The sequence below is a fragment of the Centruroides sculpturatus genome, unplaced genomic scaffold (assembly GCF_000671375.1).
Source record: "Centruroides sculpturatus isolate CEXI.00-Female unplaced genomic scaffold, Cexi_2.0 scaffold121, whole genome shotgun sequence".
NCBI classification, from domain to species: domain Eukaryota; kingdom Metazoa; phylum Arthropoda; class Arachnida; order Scorpiones; family Buthidae; genus Centruroides; species Centruroides sculpturatus.
Window position 1 is genome coordinate 672661 of NW_019384708.1, and position 21966 is coordinate 694626.

General features: G+C 27.8%; 1 protein-coding gene across 1 annotated transcript in view; it reads left to right on the forward strand.

Moving 5' to 3' along the window:
• LOC111627723 (atrial natriuretic peptide receptor 1-like) overlaps positions 1-16212 on the forward strand; it is a 137162-nt gene extending 120950 nt beyond the window's left edge. Inside the window, exons 15-20 of the mRNA XM_023371343.1 lie at positions 6862-6985; positions 9895-9963; positions 11471-11645; positions 12209-12307; positions 15291-15382; positions 15855-16212. Coding sequence (XP_023227111.1) covers positions 6862-6985; positions 9895-9963; positions 11471-11645; positions 12209-12307; positions 15291-15382; positions 15855-15950 — 655 coding nt within the window. The 3' untranslated portion in view covers positions 15951-16212. The remainder of the gene's footprint in view (positions 1-6861; positions 6986-9894; positions 9964-11470; positions 11646-12208; positions 12308-15290; positions 15383-15854) is intronic.
• Positions 16213-21966: the final 5754 nt, after the last annotated feature.

The following is a 21966-nucleotide window of genomic DNA, read 5'->3' on the forward strand; positions in this document are numbered from 1 at the left end:
TACAGTTAATATTTTTTATTATTATTAAAATAATTTATGTATACATTTCTAATTATAAATAATTTTTTTAAGCATTTCTTATTAAGCAATTCTTTAAATTTATTTCTTAAAAAAAAAGCTACTTTAGTGTTTTCTTTCACTATTTTCTTTGTATAAACTTATATAAAAGATATCGTTATGTTCTGTACCGTACATAAGTATGATTTGTATGTACTGTATTATACATAAATGTATAAAAATTGAAAGGTAACAAATATTTTCCGTGTTTATTTGAATTTTATTCTTAAAATCGTTTGTATATTTATGGTTATCAAATAAAAAAATAATAAATAAAACAAGATTTTTATATCACATGGTGCAGAAAGATAATGAAAAAAAAAAATGTCAAAACTCTTCGTATTTCACGTCACGTTTTTTGCAACTCAGTTCAGGTTTTTCCTTTAAAGACATTTCCATATTAATTTTATACATTTCAATGAGATAGTCTTTCATGTCATCTAACACGAAAGATACGTATCTATCTTATTGGCTGTGTTTTCTACTTTTGTAGTTTAAATGTAATATAAATAAAATTAAATATTATGTTATTATTATATTCTATAAAATAAACTAATAATAATAAATAGGTGAATTTATGCAAATAAATATTTATATAACATTTTACTTAATCCACAGAATTAGCTTTCAAGTATTTGTATATATGATATGTTAGTTTGAAAAGAAAGAAATATATATATATAATCATATTTATAGATATACTAACCATATATTAAAAGCATTAAAAATAAAAAAATTCATTCATTTTCATTCGTAATATTTATATACAAACTCATTAAACAGTTATATGAATATTAAAATCTCACTTTATAATTATACTTTATGCTTTAAAAAAGTAATTAAAATCGAAGTTTTAAGTATATATTTCACCTAATTTTAAATATATATACTATATTATACACGTAATTATAAATATATACTTCTATACATACAAACTGTACATTGCTATGTTTTTAACTAATAATTTTTGTTTTGCTTACTATTTTACATTACTTATTTACTATATTAATTATAATTTTAAGTTTATTTATTTATTTATAATTTTAGTTTAGTTATTTATTCAAAATTAAAATTGTGAATTAAATAACTAAACTATATTCGTGTACAAAGGCGAAATTAAAAAGTGTTTTCTGTTGAAAAATTATGTTAAAAATTTATAATTATTAAAATAAAAATGCTTAATATTTGAATTTAATATAGTTTATTGTAATTATAATACAGAAATCAGTTGATATTTAAATATTTTTTGAACAAGAAAACATTAATTTTAACATCATACCTATTATAAAAATGAAAAGAATAAGCTTACAATAAATATATTTTATATTCTTTTATGGTTGCTATTAATATAAAATAGTTTCTAATATAAAAATCCTTAAATTCTCCAACATAAAAAAAACACAATGAAATGAAATTCAAATTGTAACTTTCTTATTACATATATTTCACTTATATTCTAACCTATAAGCTGTTAAAGAAATAATATACTAAAATAATAAATTTCTTATTAAATTATAACTTGAACATTAAATGAAATAAATTTTATAAAACATTAATTTTTTCAAAAATAATATGAATAAAAAAATATCATGAATATGGAGTAATTCATGTTTAATTCATGAACTTAAATCAATTTTTTAAAATCCTATTTTAATTTAATCAAGTGTATATTCAATGCTTTAAACACATTGATTATTATTATATTTAAGGATATTATGATGATAATTTATACATTTTATTCTGTTAATATTATGTTAAAGAATAGGAATGTTCTATATTATTATAATAAATTAATTCCTACTTTAGAATGAAAATGAAAGGTTAAAAATAAAGACATTTTTTTNTATTATTTCTGAATAACTAATATGAATTCAATAGTAAATTCCTAAACAGTTGATAAATTGATTTAATATAGAAAACTAATTAAATTTTTCTTTTTATAAAGTTTCTTTTTGAAAATTGCTTTAAGAGGATTTTTAAAGATTTTAGGATTTGATCTAAAATTAGATAAGAATTTTCAATATCTTAATGACTATATTAACTCTTTTTGTTTCTTGTCTTTAATCCGTTCTTTTTGACAATTTGCCACGAATTAAATATTTTTCTGATGAAGAAAAAATATAAAAGTTTATCTGTCTTGTTACTGAATGATAAAGTCCATTTAGTAACTAATGAACGTGATATAAAATTGATTGTATCTATATAAAATGAAAAAGCTTAAAAATTGATACATATTAATTAATTTTTATTTAGATGTATAATAAATAATTATAAGATTTTGTGTAGAATTCTAATACGATTGTAAATGATTGTTAAAGTGGATGGATAGAGAAAGGATAAGATCCATAAACGTAATTTGTTTAGTAGCTTTAATACTGTTATTTTGAAGTATTATTTCTCTTTTTTGTTTATTATTTCTTCGAAAGATTACTATTTTATTTATATTGTAAAGAATTATTATTAACTTATTCTCTGAACAATTATTTCAAAGTTGATTTAACTTTCATTGAGATCAATGATTCTAGTTAAAATATCAACATGAAGAAAATAATAAATAATTTTACTTTTTTCTTATACATATAATTACAAAACTATATATAAATATTATTTTAAACATGAATATGCAGCAATTCATAGTATTAATCTGAGAAGTTGAAAACAAACTAATTAGTAATCATCTTGTAAAAAACCTTTGGTTGTCGATTTATTTCTATAATTTTTTTTGTTTTTTATTTGTTCGTACTAACGTTTGTTTTTTATTTGTTCGTAAAAAAACTATATGTAATATAGTTTTTTTATATATATAGGCTAAAAGACTGTTTCTCTTCCTCTACATAACACTTCTCTGATTCGATGTGTTTCCCTATAATTTTCAAGTTGCTCTTCTGTCTGATAATTTCTGTTTCTCGTAGCAATGTTAATTACTGTACTTCTTTGTACTTCAATGTTAGATGTACTTTCTTCCGTGGTTTCANGACTGTTTCTCTTCCTCTACATAACACTTCTCTGATTCGATGTGTTTCCCTATAATTTTCAAGTTGCTCTTCTGTCTGATAATTTCTGTTTCTCGTAGCAATGTTAATTACTGTACTTCTTTGTACTTCAATGTTAGATGTACTTTATTCCGTGGTTTCATTTCTCTGAGCCATCTTTTGCCTTTGAGATATGATTCGAGACCACAAAAATTCTTTCTTACTTTTTGGCATTGTTTTGTATATTTTTACTTTTTACACTTCACTATTCACTTTTCACTTTTTTCTGTTATTTGTACACTTTTACTTATGAAAAATCAACTAAAGAATGTGCGTCACGAAGCGAAGCGGGTACTTGCAGCTAGTCTATATATAAATGGACGTGTTTGTCCCTATATTTCACTCTGCAGCCAAAACTACACATCGCACATGAATGTTGTTTGTGTGTGGTTGTAGCCCCAAGTCTCCCATCGTGCGCTATGATGGTTTGTCTCGATAGCTATAACGGTGTGGGAGATATGGGGGTTGAACGTAGTTGACTTCGAAAATGTGTAACAATGAAAGTGTCAATAATGTAAGTGTTAACAATGGAAGTGTTAAGAGAAAGAGGCAGTCAAATTCAAAACGATAGAAGACGTTACTGAATTTTCACAAAAAACGTTTATATTACAAGTAAAACGTATGTACAGTTACGAAAGTTCACAAATAACAATTACAATACGTCAGGTGTGACAAAGTTCAAATACTTTTTATCCACGACAACAGGTCCGTCGAAAAGGACACCTTGAGACGAACTCCTCCAAACGTTAGTTACCGCACAGCGAGACGAAACAATCTTCTAGACAAGCTTAGGCGAGGCTAGACGAACATGAGTTCTCTTGATGTGTCATAGGCGAACTGAACTTCCCGCCTAAACTCAATTCTTTTATACGGATTGAGGCAAATGGAATTCCACCAATCAGCGCTTAGTACCGCTATCGGACGTCCGCTGGTCATACGATGTCTTCCAGCCAATCCACGGTCGAGTTTCCAAAGTCGCCAGATCGGCGTTCCCACGGTGACAACCGTCGTTCGTTTGAAAATACGGAAAAGCGCGGGAAATCGTATGTCGGACGATTTTACCCCGACTGCGGCGTGCAAGATTTACAGGCGCAGATGCGGTATTTTGCGTTTTTGCAAGAAATCGAAAATATTTTTAGATTCACGTAAAAATTCTCTAATTAGTCTGGAAACGGGGGACCAAATTCTTGCATTCTGTAAAGATGGGTAAGATTGTCTATAATGTAATCTTAATCTTAAATGTTTTGGAATAGTCGAGGATTGTTATGTGTGAGTAGTGGGGATGGCTTTTGGAGACGTGTGACGCACAAGCTTCAGTTGATTTTTCATTAGTAAAAGTGTATGAATAACAGAAAAAGGTAGAAAGTGAAAAGTAAATAGTAAAGTGTGAAAAGTAAAACTATAAAAAACAATGCCAAAGTGTAAGAAAGAATTTTTGCGGTCTCGAATCATATCGAAACAGAAATAATCAAACAGAAGTGCAACTTGAAAATTATAGGGAAACACATCTAATCAGAGAAAGATTATGTAGAGGAAGATAAGCAGACATTTATGTAAAAAAGAACTATATTACATATAAATGTACGAACAAATAAAAACCCAGCGAAGCGGGTACTTGCAGCTAGTAATAATAATAAACTTTTCAATAGCTTATAGAACTTTATCGAATTTCAAATCGATTCTAAATATTTAAAAAATTGAACACAGGATTATGGTTCTTCACATATTAAAAGTTGTTCTGCAAAATTATTCTGTATCCAGCAGATATTCTAATAAATTATATATAAAAGAATTTCTTTCGGTCCATTTCAGGCAAATTCACTTTATAATGAATTTGCCTGAAATGGACCGAAAGAATACACTTAAGTTCAAAACAAAAACATAACCATTAATTTAGCCTATATCTGATGAACTAATGATCAGAAAAGCCTGAAACTTAATATAAAGAATATCAATATTCTTTACGAAAAGAAAAAAAAAATTCAAAAAGCAAAAATTTCATCTAAATTAAGTCATACCGAAAACATGAAAAAGTATTAAGCATTGTCGTAAACTTTTTTGCACAAAAAATCATTAGTATGGCGTGTGGTTGCCTCATGCACGCATAAACACTGCACTAAAAGTGTATATGCGTGTAACCTATAATGTTCATCAATTCTATCGGGAGCAAAGTCCAGTTTTAAACAAGAGCATCTTAAAGCTTCTTGAGAGTTCGTGGTAAAGACTGAAAGGATACAACTCGTTCAAATGGGGTCCCAAAACTTTGTCTCTATTTGAAACACTGAGCTCAACGCCCTTTGCAAGAGCTCAGTGAGGCCATTAAGCATAAGACCGCTCCAGATAATGATATCACAACCGTTAAAGTTGTCGGTTTCCATAATATTTATGAAACTGTATAGAGTTCCCGCTCTGTGAGGATTGTAAATCGATGAGATTTTTAAACTGTAAACTGTACCTTGATTCGTCAGTAATAAGATAAGGAAAAATGCCATCTCATTCATTCAAAGTCCAATATCTAAGTTCTTGATTTCATCTTAAACGGATTCTGCACAGGAGTCAATCGAACACATGTACTAGTCATCTTGCAAATAGACCATTTGACGAAGCCTCCTGAAGATAATTTGTTGTGAGACTAACATTGGTGACCATATCTCTACAGAGAGCTGCCTACCAGACATTTTTCTGTTACGATGTCTGTTAACGTCAAATAGCGGTTTCGTTGAGTGATGATAACTCTGAAGTCCAGTTTCTTGTTGACGTCCATTTCCTGTCCTTTGAAATTTGACTTAATGATTGGATATATTGTGCGGTGCATTTAAGAGTCCAGGACACATCTACCTACCTCGAATGGTCTGCTTATAGCTTTCCAGTAACTCTTTCTTTCATAAAATTGTTTAAGTAGCATCTTTGTGACATTTTTACTGTCAATATCATACAATAAAACATTAACAAGCTGTCCTCGATGGCTAAATCGTAACACAAACGATGCCACGCTGTTACTATATTTATGGGGCCTACATATTTTACATAAACTTGTGCTTTTTAATGAAACATTCGGCTACATCCAAAGTATTTTTATTGTCTGTAAACGTTACATAAATTTTCTGCTGTTTCTGTTTATTTTTTCCTATATCTATGAATTGGACATAAATTATTATATACCAAATGATCCAGAGGTCCTTCGACGTAGCAGCGTAAATGGCTAAAGCGTAAAGGACCATCAAGAGGGAGAAACTGGAGATTTTTCTCTGGATCCAGAGATAATTTAGGGGCGCAAGGATCGAGATTGCCCCTGCGACCCTTGCAAGCTCTCTATGATCCTTACTGCTATGTCGATATATTAATTATGAATATATGCATATATAAGTAAAAGAATACAACCTCATATTGTAAAACAGACTGGACGAAGTGTTAATTCTGTTTTTATATTGTGTTATTTCTTTTGAATTTAATCTTAATTTAATTTTGTTTGAACTTTATTTCAAATTTTATTTTCATTAAATATATAATATAGAATATTAAATAATATAAATCAACTTTATTTTTCGACGTAAATTTATTTCAAATTTAAGGAAAAAATTTACTATACCTGAAATAAATTTATCGTTGGAATATAAGAATAATTACATTACTCGTAAAGCTTAATTAAGAAATTACATTATACGGTTTGAGTTTTCTAGAGTATGACAGTCATTTTACTGAAACTAAGCTGTTTTATCTAAAGAAATCACACACAAATCTTATTTCCATTAACAGAATGCTTCTTTTATAGATCTGTAGCCAGTCAACTGATCAGAGGAGAGTCTGTAACTGCCGAAGCTTTCGATAGCGTTACAATTTATTTTAGTGATATCGTAGGGTTTACTGCACTTTCTGCACAGAGTACGCCAATGCAGGTATATATACTTATATATGTTATTTTTTTAATTTATTTAATATTAATATTATTGCATTAAAGTATGTTTAAAGACAAAAATTCATATTATAAAAATTAAAATAATTTGATGAAACTATACATACATATATATATACAATTATACTACTCGTATGTATGTTTTGTTACTTTATAAATGTTAACAAAGTTCAAACTTACCTAATTGAATCTTCACTAAATTAAATCTGTTTAAATTAATTTAGGGCATCAAATTTTCAAATATCCTCTATGTACAATGGCAATTTGTATGGGAAACAAAAGCTTAAATATTCTTTACATAATGGTATTACGTATAAACATTTCGACATACCACTAAGAATAATCTTCTCGACAACGTCTACCTCTAGAAATAAAGTCCTACAATTAACGTCAGTGACCTGAATGAATAAGAAAATTTCTACGAAATATTCTTTTTGCATATATTATTTGTCATTAAATTTTTTTTAATGGAAGAGCAAATAGACGGCAGTAAATAGTTTTTCTTTATGTGATTGAAACATAACTTAAAATAATAATAATAATAATAATTTTATTGATTAGGAATAGGATGAAAGAATAGGACGACGTCACATAAACAAATTGTAAATTTAAATTATAGTAAATTTGTATATAATTTTTTCTTAATTTATTCTGATCAATGAGAGCATTTAATTCTAATTAAATAACACATGAGGAATTTATAGTAAGGCTTTTCAAGTGGTGCCATCTAGGGAATTTTTGGTGTATAATATAGAAAATTAATACAAACAAGTGAAAATAAATACTTATAGGACAATATACAGTCTACCCCCTATAACACTGTTGATTATTCCGTTTTATATGAATTCCATGTTGTACGAGTCACTTAGATTTTACAAATATGTGTGCCGGGCTGTGAACGGTTCACGTATTTGTAAAATCTAAGTGACTCGTATAACATGGAATTCATATAAAACGGAATAATCAACAGTGTTATAGTGGGGTCGACTGTAGTTAGAAAATAAGCGATTTACATAAATTAATTTTTACATATGAAACTGTAATCAATAAACTTATTTTATTTAAAGGATTCAACTTTTCTTACACATTTCATTGCATACTTTTTCTGCTGTCAAGAAAATCTTCTAACAATATATTTAAATACATAATAAAAAATAGCATCATTAAACTGCATGGAATTAGGCAATTTGGTCTGTTTCTAGACAGTTGATTCTTGACAGTTCTTGGACACTTTTTTCATTAAGTCTTTTATTTGCTTTTTATATAGGAGATTTTTTATTACAATTTATCTACAGACAATCCGTGAACTGTCCGTACAATTAGCTATAATATGTAGTCATTTGCGTAATGTATAACAACATCACATCACTAATTTAATAATTTCAAAATACTGTACATTGAATTTTTAACTTGCACCACTCCCTGGTAAATATATCCATATGAATATTAAATAATATAGATGACAGAATAGGTGTACTAGACACTTTAGATTATATTCAGTGTGTTATTTTGTTGTTTATATTGGTTTTAATTTTTATATTGATGTACTGTACAGTACTAGTACTGTCCTAATCAATTGTTACGATATAAGTTACGTACTAGAGTTCGTAAATCATAAAAAGTATTTAGTAACCTGCATATTGTGTATTAAATTCTCTTCCAAATACTAAAAAAAAATATTTACTATTTACTATCCTTTTGTTTAAAATTAAATATAAAAAGTAATTCATTGCATATACTATTATATAAGAAAAATAATTAGCTACTGTACAGTACAGTACGTGAAATACAGTATGTTTAACGTGTTATATACACGAATATGTTTTCTCTATTGTTGTAGATTAGTTAGTGTCCATGGTTGTATTACTTTTCCGGCTGTTTTATATAACAACCGGGAAAGTAATACAACCATTAACCATTGTATTTATGAGTGTTAGTGTGTAAATGTATGGGTAAGTGGGAAGGTAGTACGATTCTGTTCACTCACTTTGAAGCGTAATAACTCCTGTGTCTGGTCGAAAATTTCCGAAATTTTGCAGGGAGGATGCTATTAAATTTTGGTGGTTGAAGGTCAAAGAAATGGAGAGATAGAGGGAGGTTTCGTGTTATATCTTGAATGGGAATGGACTTAATAAAAAAAATTATATTCTTTATTAGCATGTATAATTTCTTTTATAAAATTAAACTCTACTCTCAAAATTAAGCTTTTAACCATTTTATAATAATTAATACTGTAATATAAATGTTTTTATAAAATTTATTATTACTAAAATATTATCACTCAAAACAAAACTTCTTTGAACTAATCGAGCGCTTACACAATGTTAAACTTCATTAATTCCTTATTCTCTAACAATTTTCACTCGTCGAAAATCATTAAAATAATATTCAAAATGTTCGAAATACCTATTTTTAAATTAAATTTTTGAAAGTATTTCAAGTAAATAATAATTCTTATGAACAGATTCGGCTTACTGAATAGGGATGCTGACTGGATTGTCATGATTTATGATCAGTATGAGTCTGGCCTCCATTCTTATTCTTTACCTATAATGGCTGACCCTTTTGCAAGTCTGTCCGCCCGTAATGGATGAACTGTGGCTGGCCATTTACCTTTAATGTGCTGGTTTCATGTTAACAAATCAATAATATATCTTATGAAAAGAAAGATTTAACGATTTTATGATTGGAAGAAAGTAAAATTGCAATACGCTCGCTATAGGAAATTTCGGATCGGCGTATCGTTTGACGAATAAAAAATTGAATAAAGAAATAAAAGATATTTTAATATCGTATTTATCTTAACTTAATTTTTAAAATTTTACGAGTATATAAATCAATAAAATAAAATAATTTCCATTATATTTTCAATGATTAAATTTATTTTATTAGGTTGTGGATCTTTTAAATGATCTCTATACATGCTTTGATTCGGTGATAGAAAGCTACGATGTTTATAAGGTAAGCTAGAATGAATTTCTTTCAAATCAAACGAATTAACAAAAAAATAAAATAAATTATCATAATTACAAAATAATCTTGTTTTTCATAATTTATTTATATTTCATATCAGATTATGTATTGTAATTACTTTACAGTAGAACCTCGATTATCCGCTCCCCGATCAACCGACCCCTTGGTTAACCGACCGTCCTAGTCGGCAAATTTCAAATGTCCGCTAGTGATGTGGCGCTACAATATTTGGCTATGTCTTGGCTACTTTAATATTATTTTTACGTGTTTTAGCTGGCAACACTCATTCGACCATGAAAGGGAGCCAGTATTTAAACGAAGCTTAATTTTCTAATTTTTAACGATACAATAGCGACGATTATTATTTTAAAAAATTTTTGTTAGGCTTAACATCGATGAAAATTCAACGCAAAATAGGTTAATAGCGATATACTAATATACTAATTACATGGGATATAATAATATACTACACTAATAATGGATTTTTTCATACTTTTCGGTTATCCGACTTTTCAATTATCCGACCAACCCCAGTCCCCAGTCCCCAATTAGGGCGGATAATCGAGGTTCTACTGTATTTATAAAATTGTACTGATTATTACTACAAGTATATATAGTTGAGTCTGCTTAAGAGAGCACTCGTGAGATCGCTGAATCATCCTCCTTTATCTGGACTGTTCTCTCATCCGAACCAATCAGTGGCCGAGTGAATAAAACCACTAAACACTGGTAGTTGGTGGTAGGTTCGCTCCTAGCCAACGGGATGGCCAACTGGAGTTTTTCGGGTTTTCTTTACGTTAGTAACAACTAAATATGGGCCAATTTCTAATAATAGCTCTCTTCCGTTAACAGATTGCCCGTGTGAGACGTTGCAATATATGAATAAAATCAAACTCACGTCCGAAGTAAAAAGATTACTTATGGGGTCGTTCATGGTATTCGAATCTCTTCACTCCATCTTATAGGAACACCTATCAATATAGGCCTATATAACTCATAAAAAACACTTGAAAACGTTAAAATTTATTATCACATAATTTTACTGTACTTAAAAGTTACATATTATTTTCCATTTTGATATTAATTAATCGAATAAGTGGATACAGTATATTTATCAGTCGTATTACTTTCATTTCTTCTCGGAAATACAATAAGAGGTCTAGCTGAAAAGATATGAACAGACTTAATTCAAAATTTATGAATGTTTTCTAATGAGACGTACTGTACAATACAGTATAAAAGCACAAATGGGCGCTATAAAACAGTGCATGAAAATTTCTTGTCTTTATCAATAGAATCCAAAAATTTACACTTTTAGACAAGGCCATATCTGTAATTTTCGTAAATACTCATATTTTCTACAAAGTAATTAAGGCGAACACAATTGTATTAATCAATTTAATTTTAATACAATTATAAAAAAATATTCGTTATTGACTTGATTCATTTTTATATTTTACTTTACAATTAAATTGTTTTAATGCATTTTTAACAGGTGGAAACTATTGGAGATGCATATATGGTAGTTTCTGGTCTTCCTATGCGAAATGGTAATTTACATGCCAGAGAAATTGCGAGAATGTCCATTGCTCTATTGAATGCAGTTAAGTGTTTTACAATCAGACATCGACCGCAAGATCAGTTAAAACTAAGAATCGGAATGCATTCTGGTATACTTATTATTTCCATTTATTGGATTCATAATAGTATATTATGCAATTACTTTATAATATAGTTGATTATAACATGAATGGAAGTTTGGCACACGAGCGGAGCGAATGAGTCAATTTCCATGAATGCCGTAATCGCTAATTATAAACGAATTGTCATTATAAACGAATTATAAACTCAAAATCATGTATAAACACAGTGTTTGTGACACGGCATTATGGCACTGGTGCCATAAACACTGTGTTTACACATGATTTTGATTTCCATAAGTATAGTGTTATAAGTGTAGTCAACCACAAAATAAATCAAATGATGATGAACATTTGTAAATTTGAATTAAAATTTAGTAAAGTTTTTAACATATTGAATGGCTGGATTATTAATAGTCTATTAATTCGAAATATTAATTATAGATTAACAGAAAATGTTTATTACTAACAAATAACACTAAATTATGTTTTTATTTCTCTTGTTTTAAGATAATTCAAATATAATTCTAATGGAAGTCTATTAATTTTTATTAAGCTAGATATTTAAATATCAAATTAATACCATGTTACAGGTCCATGTGTTGCTGGCGTTGTAGGTTTAAAAATGCCAAGATATTGTTTATTTGGCGATACTGTCAATACGGCCTCCAGGATGGAGTCGACGGGTTTAGGTCAGTATATTGTTTTATTTTACATTAATAAATTAATAAAAACACTTAATAATTTTTATTAACATTGAAACAAAGCTTAATATGAAATGTTATTGATTTAATTTCATATTTAGCTGAAATTCTGTTGGTTAAAATATATATCAAACTATATAAATACTTAAAATAATACGTACAAAAGTGAAAATCTATAAAGGAAATTTCAGTAATATTCTGCTCATAAATCAACTGTATAATTTATTATTTATTTCTCTTGGTGTTCATTTATACTACGACTTTTTTAAAATACTATCTTTGGTAAATACAACACAGTGATTAGTTTCATAATTAGGATTTATGTATCTCGTATAATGCGGTGAAGAGTCCGTACACCATAAAATACAGTTTTGCAATAAATACATTTAATGAAATTATAATTATGTTGCTGAAATAAACAGTTTTGATTTTTATTAACATTGAAACAAAGCTTAATATGAAATGTTATTGATTTCATTTCATATTTATCTGAAATTCTGTTGGTTAAAATATGTATCAAACTATATATTATTCATTTATTCTATTGTTCGATTAAAAAAAAGCAATGAAATATAAGATTTAGATACAGTATTTAAATTTAATAGTTTAAACTTCAAGAGAATTATTTTTTTATTTAACTTAAANTTTTTCGTGCTAAGAAGGTGCAGAGACTGCTATGTTTTCCGATTCCACCTGAATTCTATCACCATGCGACAAACTCAAGCGAGGTTCTAGTCAATTTAATATAAAAAGTAATCTAATTTTTCATTTTAATAAAGAAATGAAGTAAAGTTTTTTCCCTAATCTCAGTCTTTTTGAGTTGATTTTCCGGGCTAAACGCGACTCGTAATTGTTTTGATGTAGGTAGGTTCGTTGATAGCACACCTCCACACTCAAGATAGTCAATATATGTAGAATTTTTAAAATATATATATTCTTAATTAGTAACTGATTTATTACAGTAGACTCTCATCTTTATCACTTGTTTCTTACGTTTGATTCTTTACTTTTTATTATACTAAAGCGTAGAATTTTTAAAACATATATTATCTTAATTAGTAACTGATTTATTACAGTAGACTCTCATCTTTATCACTTGTTTCTTACGTTTGATTCTTTACTTTAGAAACGATATCTTTAAGTGTTCACAGATGGCTAAGGTAATTGGTAACGTTGATAATAACTTTGATTAATATTTATTTATCATTTGTTGCTGAAATGAAATTGGCTCAGTATTCTTCGATACAGTCGAGGGATTCTAATGGATATTCTGATTTATTCAGAGGCATCAAATTGATGATTAAAATTTGCTTTTATAATATGAAAAATTTGTATGGTACTTTGTGGAACTTCATACGTAGCTTTGTTGATCACTTGTATTGCGTGTAGCAAGTTCACTCCAAATTCCTTTAATCCATCTTCAATAATACGCACTGCGTTAAACTACTACAATTTGTTTGCACTGATAATTGTCAAATTTGAACACAATAAAAAGCTTTTAATGTGAGGACACTGGTTTACCTGGTCACTAACGATTTCTTATCCACTCCTATTCCATGCATACTCTAGTAGTACGCACAGAGTCCATTTTCAGGACTAGAACTGGGACTTCTTTTGATATCTTACGAGTGAAAACTGAAGTACTGACTGATACACAAACTTCTGATTTACATAGCCAGGATTCAATTCCCTGGAGTAAGCAAAAAATATTAACAACCGACTGAGGCCTTTTAAAAGTTTTTAAGTTTATCTTATTATACTTTTTAGTATTTTAAATTTAACATTTCGTTAAAATTGTTGTTATTGTTTAAAATGTTATTTTTTTGTCGAAATCAACAGTTAATTTATCTTTGTAAAGTATAGCTCTAATTTTTACGCGAAAATTAACATACGGCATTCTCTAATATACTGTACTGTACATATAGTATGTACTGACATACTGTATGTACTGTACTTGCCATTTCACTACTTATCCAAAAATGTTCTTTATTTTATTTCTAACTTATGCACTCGTATCACTGAAGCTCTACACTCGAATTAACGCAAGTTTCAGAGGTAAGCAAGTGGTTTCTCTAAATTCAAGTTTTATGGTATATGCACTCTACACATCTATATCCAATAGGATTTTAATAATATGTTTTGACTGTGGCTTTCTATAGCTTTGCTATTGTTCCCCCAAAGTTGATTTTTGACTTGTTGGCTCTCTTAAAATGATCGTGGTCCCCTTGGAGCCACATAGCCCTGTTGACAAACATTGATCTATACTATGGTTTTATACAAGTTTTGTAATCTTTTCTACCACTTCATACAATTCTCCTTTTAAACTACTGATTTTTACCATAGATTTAATTGAAAATTATTCAGCGCTTCTCCTGAAATTCATCCAGCTGCTTACTTGCACCCGATATATTCTAACTGTTGTCTGAATTGTATAGATTTTTCTCCAAGAAGATTTCTATTCCTATTTCTTAATTCTCATTGTACAAACCACTTCATTCTGCACTTTTGTTTAACAATGTATTCTGTTGTTCATCGAAGCTTTCCAAAAGAATTTCCATATTTTTTTATATAGGCTTATATAGAGATTACTCAATGGAATGTTAAATTCTTTTCAATTTATATTTTTTGTTACTGCTTTCCTCCATGGTTTTTACAAAAGACACATTTTCTTCTATACACAAACACACATACAAAAAAAAGAAAAACAAAATTAGAAATGAAAGAAAGTGTCCGAAACTTAAATTTTGAGTGAGTGAAATGTGATCTGAAAACTACTTTGATTTATAGAAACACAGAATGCATTGAGTCTATGTGAATTAAGTCGGCACAAAAAATAAAATTTTGAGTTAAGGAAGTTCTAGTTTACTGTAAATGATATAAATTTTTATCATAATTATTAAGAAAATTAAAATTTATTTCTATAATGAGAGTTATTAAATAGATTATAATTATTTCAAAAATATACTTCCAGCATTGAAAATACATGTTAGTCCGAAAACAAAAGAGATTTTGGATACATTCGGAACGTTTCAAATTGAATGTAGAGGAGAAGTGGAAATGAAAGTAAGTGAAGTTAAAAAGTAAAGCCTTTTACACTCAAATATTACTACAATTTTTAAACATTTTTGTTTACTGTATAATATATAGGCCTATATAACGTTTCTAAAACTTTATACCAATTTACTTTTATGGAAAGGTTTAATAAAGTTTAAATTTAAAAAATAAACACGTCTTTGGTTTATACAAAATATTTAGTTCATCAGTAATAAATAATAGTTTTAGAAAAGATTAGAAGAAGCCTTTAATTCAATTTAAAATCACTAGAGAAGGGGGTACATTATTCTATGAAATGTCGAGCAGAAGGCCTAAACCTTCTTGAAACGCCTTGTAATAAGTACAAAATATAGGCCTATATTTAATATATTTTTGTTATCGTAATTTTTAAGTTAAAGTTTACATAAAAATTATTATAAAATAATATAAAAATTATTAATAAACATAATAGTTACGTCAAACAATTACTTTATCTTTACAGGGAAAAGGTAAAATGGTGACGTATTGGTTAATCGACGAACTTGAAAATCCACAGCAATTAGTAAATATTGATAATCCTAAAGAAACAAGTATTTGATATAAAGATATGTTTTAATTTATCACTATATATTTTCATACAAATTGTCTTTCATTTCTTGTGTTATATAATTTTCGAAGTGGAATGTGATATATCATTAAAGAAACGGGTCAGAAATCGAATATTACTCATTGCTTTTATTCTAATCTATTATATATATATACTTAAATATTTAATAAAATGATTTATTTATTTCATTACCTGACACTCATTTTTTTGATTATTTTTAAAATCATACGTAGGAACGTATGAAAGAAAGTTATTCGGGTTAATTTAACAATTGATTCTCAATGAAATGTTCAAATAAAAATAATCATAAATTAATTTATTTTTAAAAGAATGTTAAAAGATTTCTACATATAAAATAATAATACGTGGAAAATATCAGAAAATTATAAAAAGTCATATGTTCAGAACATAATAATAAATATAATAAATCTCTAAGAATTACATTTATGATTAACATTTAATAATATATTTGTCGTTGAAATATAAAATTAATGTATATTTTAAAAATATATTTATTTATTAGTATTATTTATTTGCTGTTTTATTTTATTTATTTTTTGCTACATATCATTAGACATTGTAAGAAAAATCTGATTAAAAATATTAAATTAGCATAAAACGACTTCACAAGGGATCGCCCTAAAGCAGACACAGCAGACAAATCGAGTTGATTTGTCTGCTGTGTTTGCTTTATGGCAGTCCCTTGTGACGTTCTATGGCACACTTGTGGATCCTCAAAAGAAGTAGGATGACGCATTAACCGCCTCAGTAACCCGGCTAAATATAATTGATGCCAATCTTTATTATGCCGAATTTAAACAAGTTTCTTGCATGTATAAGTTTCTAGCTGCCATCGGAGACCAAAAAGTTGTTGTTGCCACAGGGAATATAATGGGTGGAAGAAATGGCAGAAAGTTGTGTATGTGCCATTTCTGCTGAAAATCTTCAGCAGAAATGGCACATACATCAGACGACAGATGAATCGTATCGAAATTTTGACGAGTTTTTAATAGAAAAAAGTTAGAACTTGCATATAGTAGTAAAAAATACAGTATGTTACATAAATTCATAAAATTATTAAATTAGTGTAAAAATTATTAATTTTGAAATCTTTAAGATTAAATATATTCTTTATTGTTTTTAAAATGTATTATTATCGTTCAGTTTTTCTAAATTGTCATGTATTAGACTTCAAAAATAGATACCCTTCGGGTGCTTTTATTACTTTTACACTACTTCTAAACTGTTTTAATTTTTCTGCTATTTTATAATTTATGATATCGAAATGGCTTCTGAAGAAAGACTTTCAGTTTTCCAAACTTTCACTGCGTAAGCCATGTTCCATATAAAACGTTCAAGCTTTTATTTCTTATGACGTGATTTTCAAGAAATTAATTCAGTTAATGAGTTCTCATTACTTAAAGACTTTTTAGAGATTTTATTTAATAATTTATCGGACAATATGGAGCTTACAGTAAATAGATTTGCTTCATTAAGTTTCATTACACCAATATAATTACTACAACTACTAAATTGGAAGAGGAAAATAGGATTGCTGGCTTTAGAAAATGTTGTACAGGAGTTTATTTCAGATAATGGAGTTTTATGTTCTTTTATTGAATATTATGGCTAATACGGGTATTAGCAATAATTTAATGATATTTAATCTCAATTCCTTTTGAATAAAATTCAAATGAATGTTAAGGATCTTAAAGTTACTAACATACAGTAAGTAAAGATGATGCCATTAATGTACTGAGAAGAGGATTTATTTGAATATCTAATGTTAACTTTCGCCATCTTATTTTTAATACTTATTGAATAAATAGAAAAAAGTTATTTCTTTTCTCCAAAATGTTACTTCTTATCTGTAGATTTAGTTCTAAACGTTTGCATCGCAATCATTTATTACGACAAGTAAACATGATAAATATAGGAGTAGAATAAAATATTAACCGATAGGAAAAATAAAAGCGCTTTAATTTATACAACGATTAATTATTTATTGTGACATCGTCACAATGCCGTACTGCAATTTTTTATCATATTTTTAATTTATCTAATTTAAAATATACGCTCTCCACCTCAAATTAATACTGTAGAATCTTGCCCCTGTACTGTACATCATACTTTTCCGTCAGCAATAGAGTCGTGCCGTTGAAAAATGATTTACCATCAGTATTTAAAGTAATAAATTCAAATGAGTTTTTTGAAACTATTGTTATTGATTCTTTGCAATATGCTGATGATGATATTTTAGCCAAAGATTCTATTAATACGCAAGGAAAGTTAAATAAATTAGTTAAATATCCTCATAAAAATGATACATTAAATTTCTTATATTACAAAAATTATAATTGCTTGAAGAGAACTTACAAAAGAAGAAAATTGAAAGAAATTTATCACCATTTTTCCAATACTATTCAGAGAAGATAAAGATGATATTTTCCAAAAAATACACGTAAATTTCTGTTTTATGCATATAAAAATCTATCATCTCCAATAATAATTTGATTTTGAAAAATCAAAATTTAAATATTGATAATATTATAAAACTTAAAATTCATTATATAAGTGTATACAGGATGCTTGAAAAAACCGAGAAATATTTTAAAGTTTACGTTAAGAGCGATTAAAATCAGTATGAAACAGTTCATTATTCCTAACTTAGTTCGTCACGTTAACTTAATTTTGGCCCAATCTATATATATTATAATTTATTTAATAATTATTTCATATGATAAATAAGTAACGATTTAGAAATAATTTTATTTACTTATATAATAAGTTAATTAATATAATGTATTAAAATAATTTTAAAATCCTTCTAATCGAAATGTAAAGATACTTATTTACAGTTTAATAAAATATTATTAAAATTGACGTATATTATACAATTTTTAAAACTTTTATCGAAACAGTCAAAGAAAACAAAGAAACAATTTTAAAAGTCGAAACACTAATGAAAAAATATTTTGAATGTAAAAGCTGTGCAAGATTATTTTATTACTCCATTTCTTTTATGTTTAGAAAAACAAATGGACTGGAAGAATATTCTTAATACTTTATGCTTTAGAGAGTGTAGGATCGTGACTTGTTACAATAAATTGTAAGTCAAATGCATGAATGCACCCTTATTTCGAAAAAAAAGACATACAATATCTCACATGCTGTACAAAATGCATATTCTAGAAAATTTCAAATGCATTTGCTCACACACTTTATATAAAGAATAACAATAAATTTCTGAAATGTTTCACAAACGTCATAAATAATTAATACATCTTTTTTACAATATTTGAAAGAAAACAGTAAAATTTTATATAAAAATACGTAGGCAATTTTTTTTATTTTTCATCTATCGAACATCTATTATGCCATATTTCAAATTATCTCTATTTTATGAAGGTATATATCGTAAAGTATATAAAACTATATGTAAGTAAGATAGAAAATAAATTCCTTAATTTAAAAACAGTGGTTTTATATATACTGCATTTGTAGGAACAGGAATAAGGACTAGATAAAATAATACTTTGACCCAATCGACAAAAACAACAAAACAATTTTTTTATGTCAGATTCAGGATGAATCTGACATAAAAAATGAAGCAGTTTTGTTGTTATTCGTCTTTTAAAAAAGTTCTAATTCCAGAGTTCGTTGTCTTCTTCTTCTTTTTCTTTTTGCGCTCCTCGCAGGCCTTTTCTTACTTCATAAATTCCACAGTTCGGTCATCCTGAATAGATATTCCGATCACTGAATCCGTCTTTCTCTCTTCCTACTCGGTCTTACTAGAGTCCTTCTCGCGTCCTCCTTATTGGACTAGGAAATAAACTCTTTGCTGATGTCTTTAAATATCGATAGGCGTGCTTTCGGCAACTGGTACTGTACTTTATACGTCTTGCATGCCGTTTCTGTATGTCTGCATATGTCTTATCGTCTTTAGGAGAGATTTCTGTAATTTAATATTTATCTTTTTGCATCCATTTCTTCGTATTTTCTTCGTTTCTAACCCTTTCACGGTCTTGAATAACTCCATTAATAAACTCTTCATCTACAACTTGTTTGAACCATCTGCCCACAAAGTAATATGTACTTCAGTCAAAAGATCTAATTATATTCTCTATGTCATTAACACTTAAAGCTATTTTAGGGAAGTCTAGAATAGACGAAACCTGATCCACTTTTCTCAACATTTGTCTCTCGCAACTGCTGACAACACCGTCATTGTTTTGTACTTCGAAATATTCATCTTGCTTTCGAAGTCATCAGTAATAATATTGACCCTTAAAACATTCGTTTAAATTTGTGACAAATCTCTTCATTATTCTTTCTTTGGTGCAATCATGTTTATATTTGCCTACTACTATCAAATCATTAACTGAGAAGTTTTTGCTAATAAATTCTAATTTTACTTTATATTCGGCATCTCTTTTAAAAGAACAACAAAATCTTTTAAACTCAACAAAGTCATTTTCTATTAGAGCTGTCTCCATCTTGTTCAGATGTCAACTTCTGTAATGTTCTTATTGCACTCGTAGAACGTACTGTAACTTCGAGGAAATCCGCAACGAATTCCTTTTTCTCTTTTCCTTATATAATAAAATCGCTGTTCAATTTACTTGTTCGATTTTTGGCAAGATTATTTGGTGAATATCGACCAATAATTTAAAAAGTCGTTTAGAAAAAACAGATTGCGACATTTTTAAGTGTACGATGAAAAGGTTTTAGTTAATCAACAGCTGAAAAAGTTCAGCAGTTAGGTATAAAAATGGATTTGCGATTGAAGATGATTCAAGTGAAGATGAATGAATTCTTTTATAAGGACTTCTGTAGTAACTCCTGATGACATAGAAGCGAAGATTTCTGCATGTTTATATGCAGTTAAAATATTTTTGAAAGCTTTCAAAAAAGCTGAAGAGATGAACACAGTACTGTTATTAACAGATACTTTATTAGGGCATTTGGGATTAATTAAAAGTGAAGATGAAAGTTTTACATCACAAAATAATCTTAAAGGACCATTATCAGTTTTAGAGCATACCGCCAAAGAAAAATATTTTAGCAAAATAACAAAAGATACCTTGCAATTATTTCTTTTCAGCTTTCATTCTGAGTCCAAAATGATCTTCGAATGAATTTTGACTCCAAATTTTTGCATTCGGAATTCAAAATTTAAAAATCAACAGTAATAAAAGGTTAGTAAATTTTCAACCCATATTTTCAGTTTGCTATTTTATTTTTCAATAATGTAAAATCGAAATAACAATTGAGAAAACACACTTTTTAATTAATGCGCTTTATTCAGTTCCGTTCAATCGAGATTTTTTGTTGGAAAAATTTCAGAATATATATAAAGGAAAAAATTAATTCAAATAGATACTCTTCCAAACCGGTGAAAGTGACGTAAATTTCATCGTCTATCAGGCTGTAAATAATCGTTTTTCTACGAAAGTAGTAAGCTTACATTGAAATTCTCTGATGTAGCTATTTAAAACAGTGATGTAAATAGATTTTAGCATTTCCCTTTGTTAAACGATAACAAAACAGTAAAAATTGTTTTTATTGAACTCATTTTTTTACTGTATTTAATCTTTTTATAATGAAGATGATTCATAATCTACGCCCTCGAGAGATTATATGGACCGGGTAGAGCGGGTGCTCTTTAGCAATTTATTATTATTATTTTTTTGCAAAAATTAAATATGTAGAATCTTTTTCTATTATTAATAAAAAGCAGTCTTAAATATTTTGTTTTCTGTTACTAATTTTATACTGCATATTGTATTAATTTTATAGGGCTGGGAACCACTAAGAACCCTTAAGTTTTTTCCAGGCCAATGAAAATTTCTATCTTCTCCGTGTCGACAAGTTCTGTTCATAACAGTAACTAAATTGATTACTCTCTTTATAAATTTGTTCTTGTAATTGATTATAACGTACGTAGAAGCACTGCCTATACTACTATATCATATAGAATATTTTAGACTCAATACAAAATAAGTTG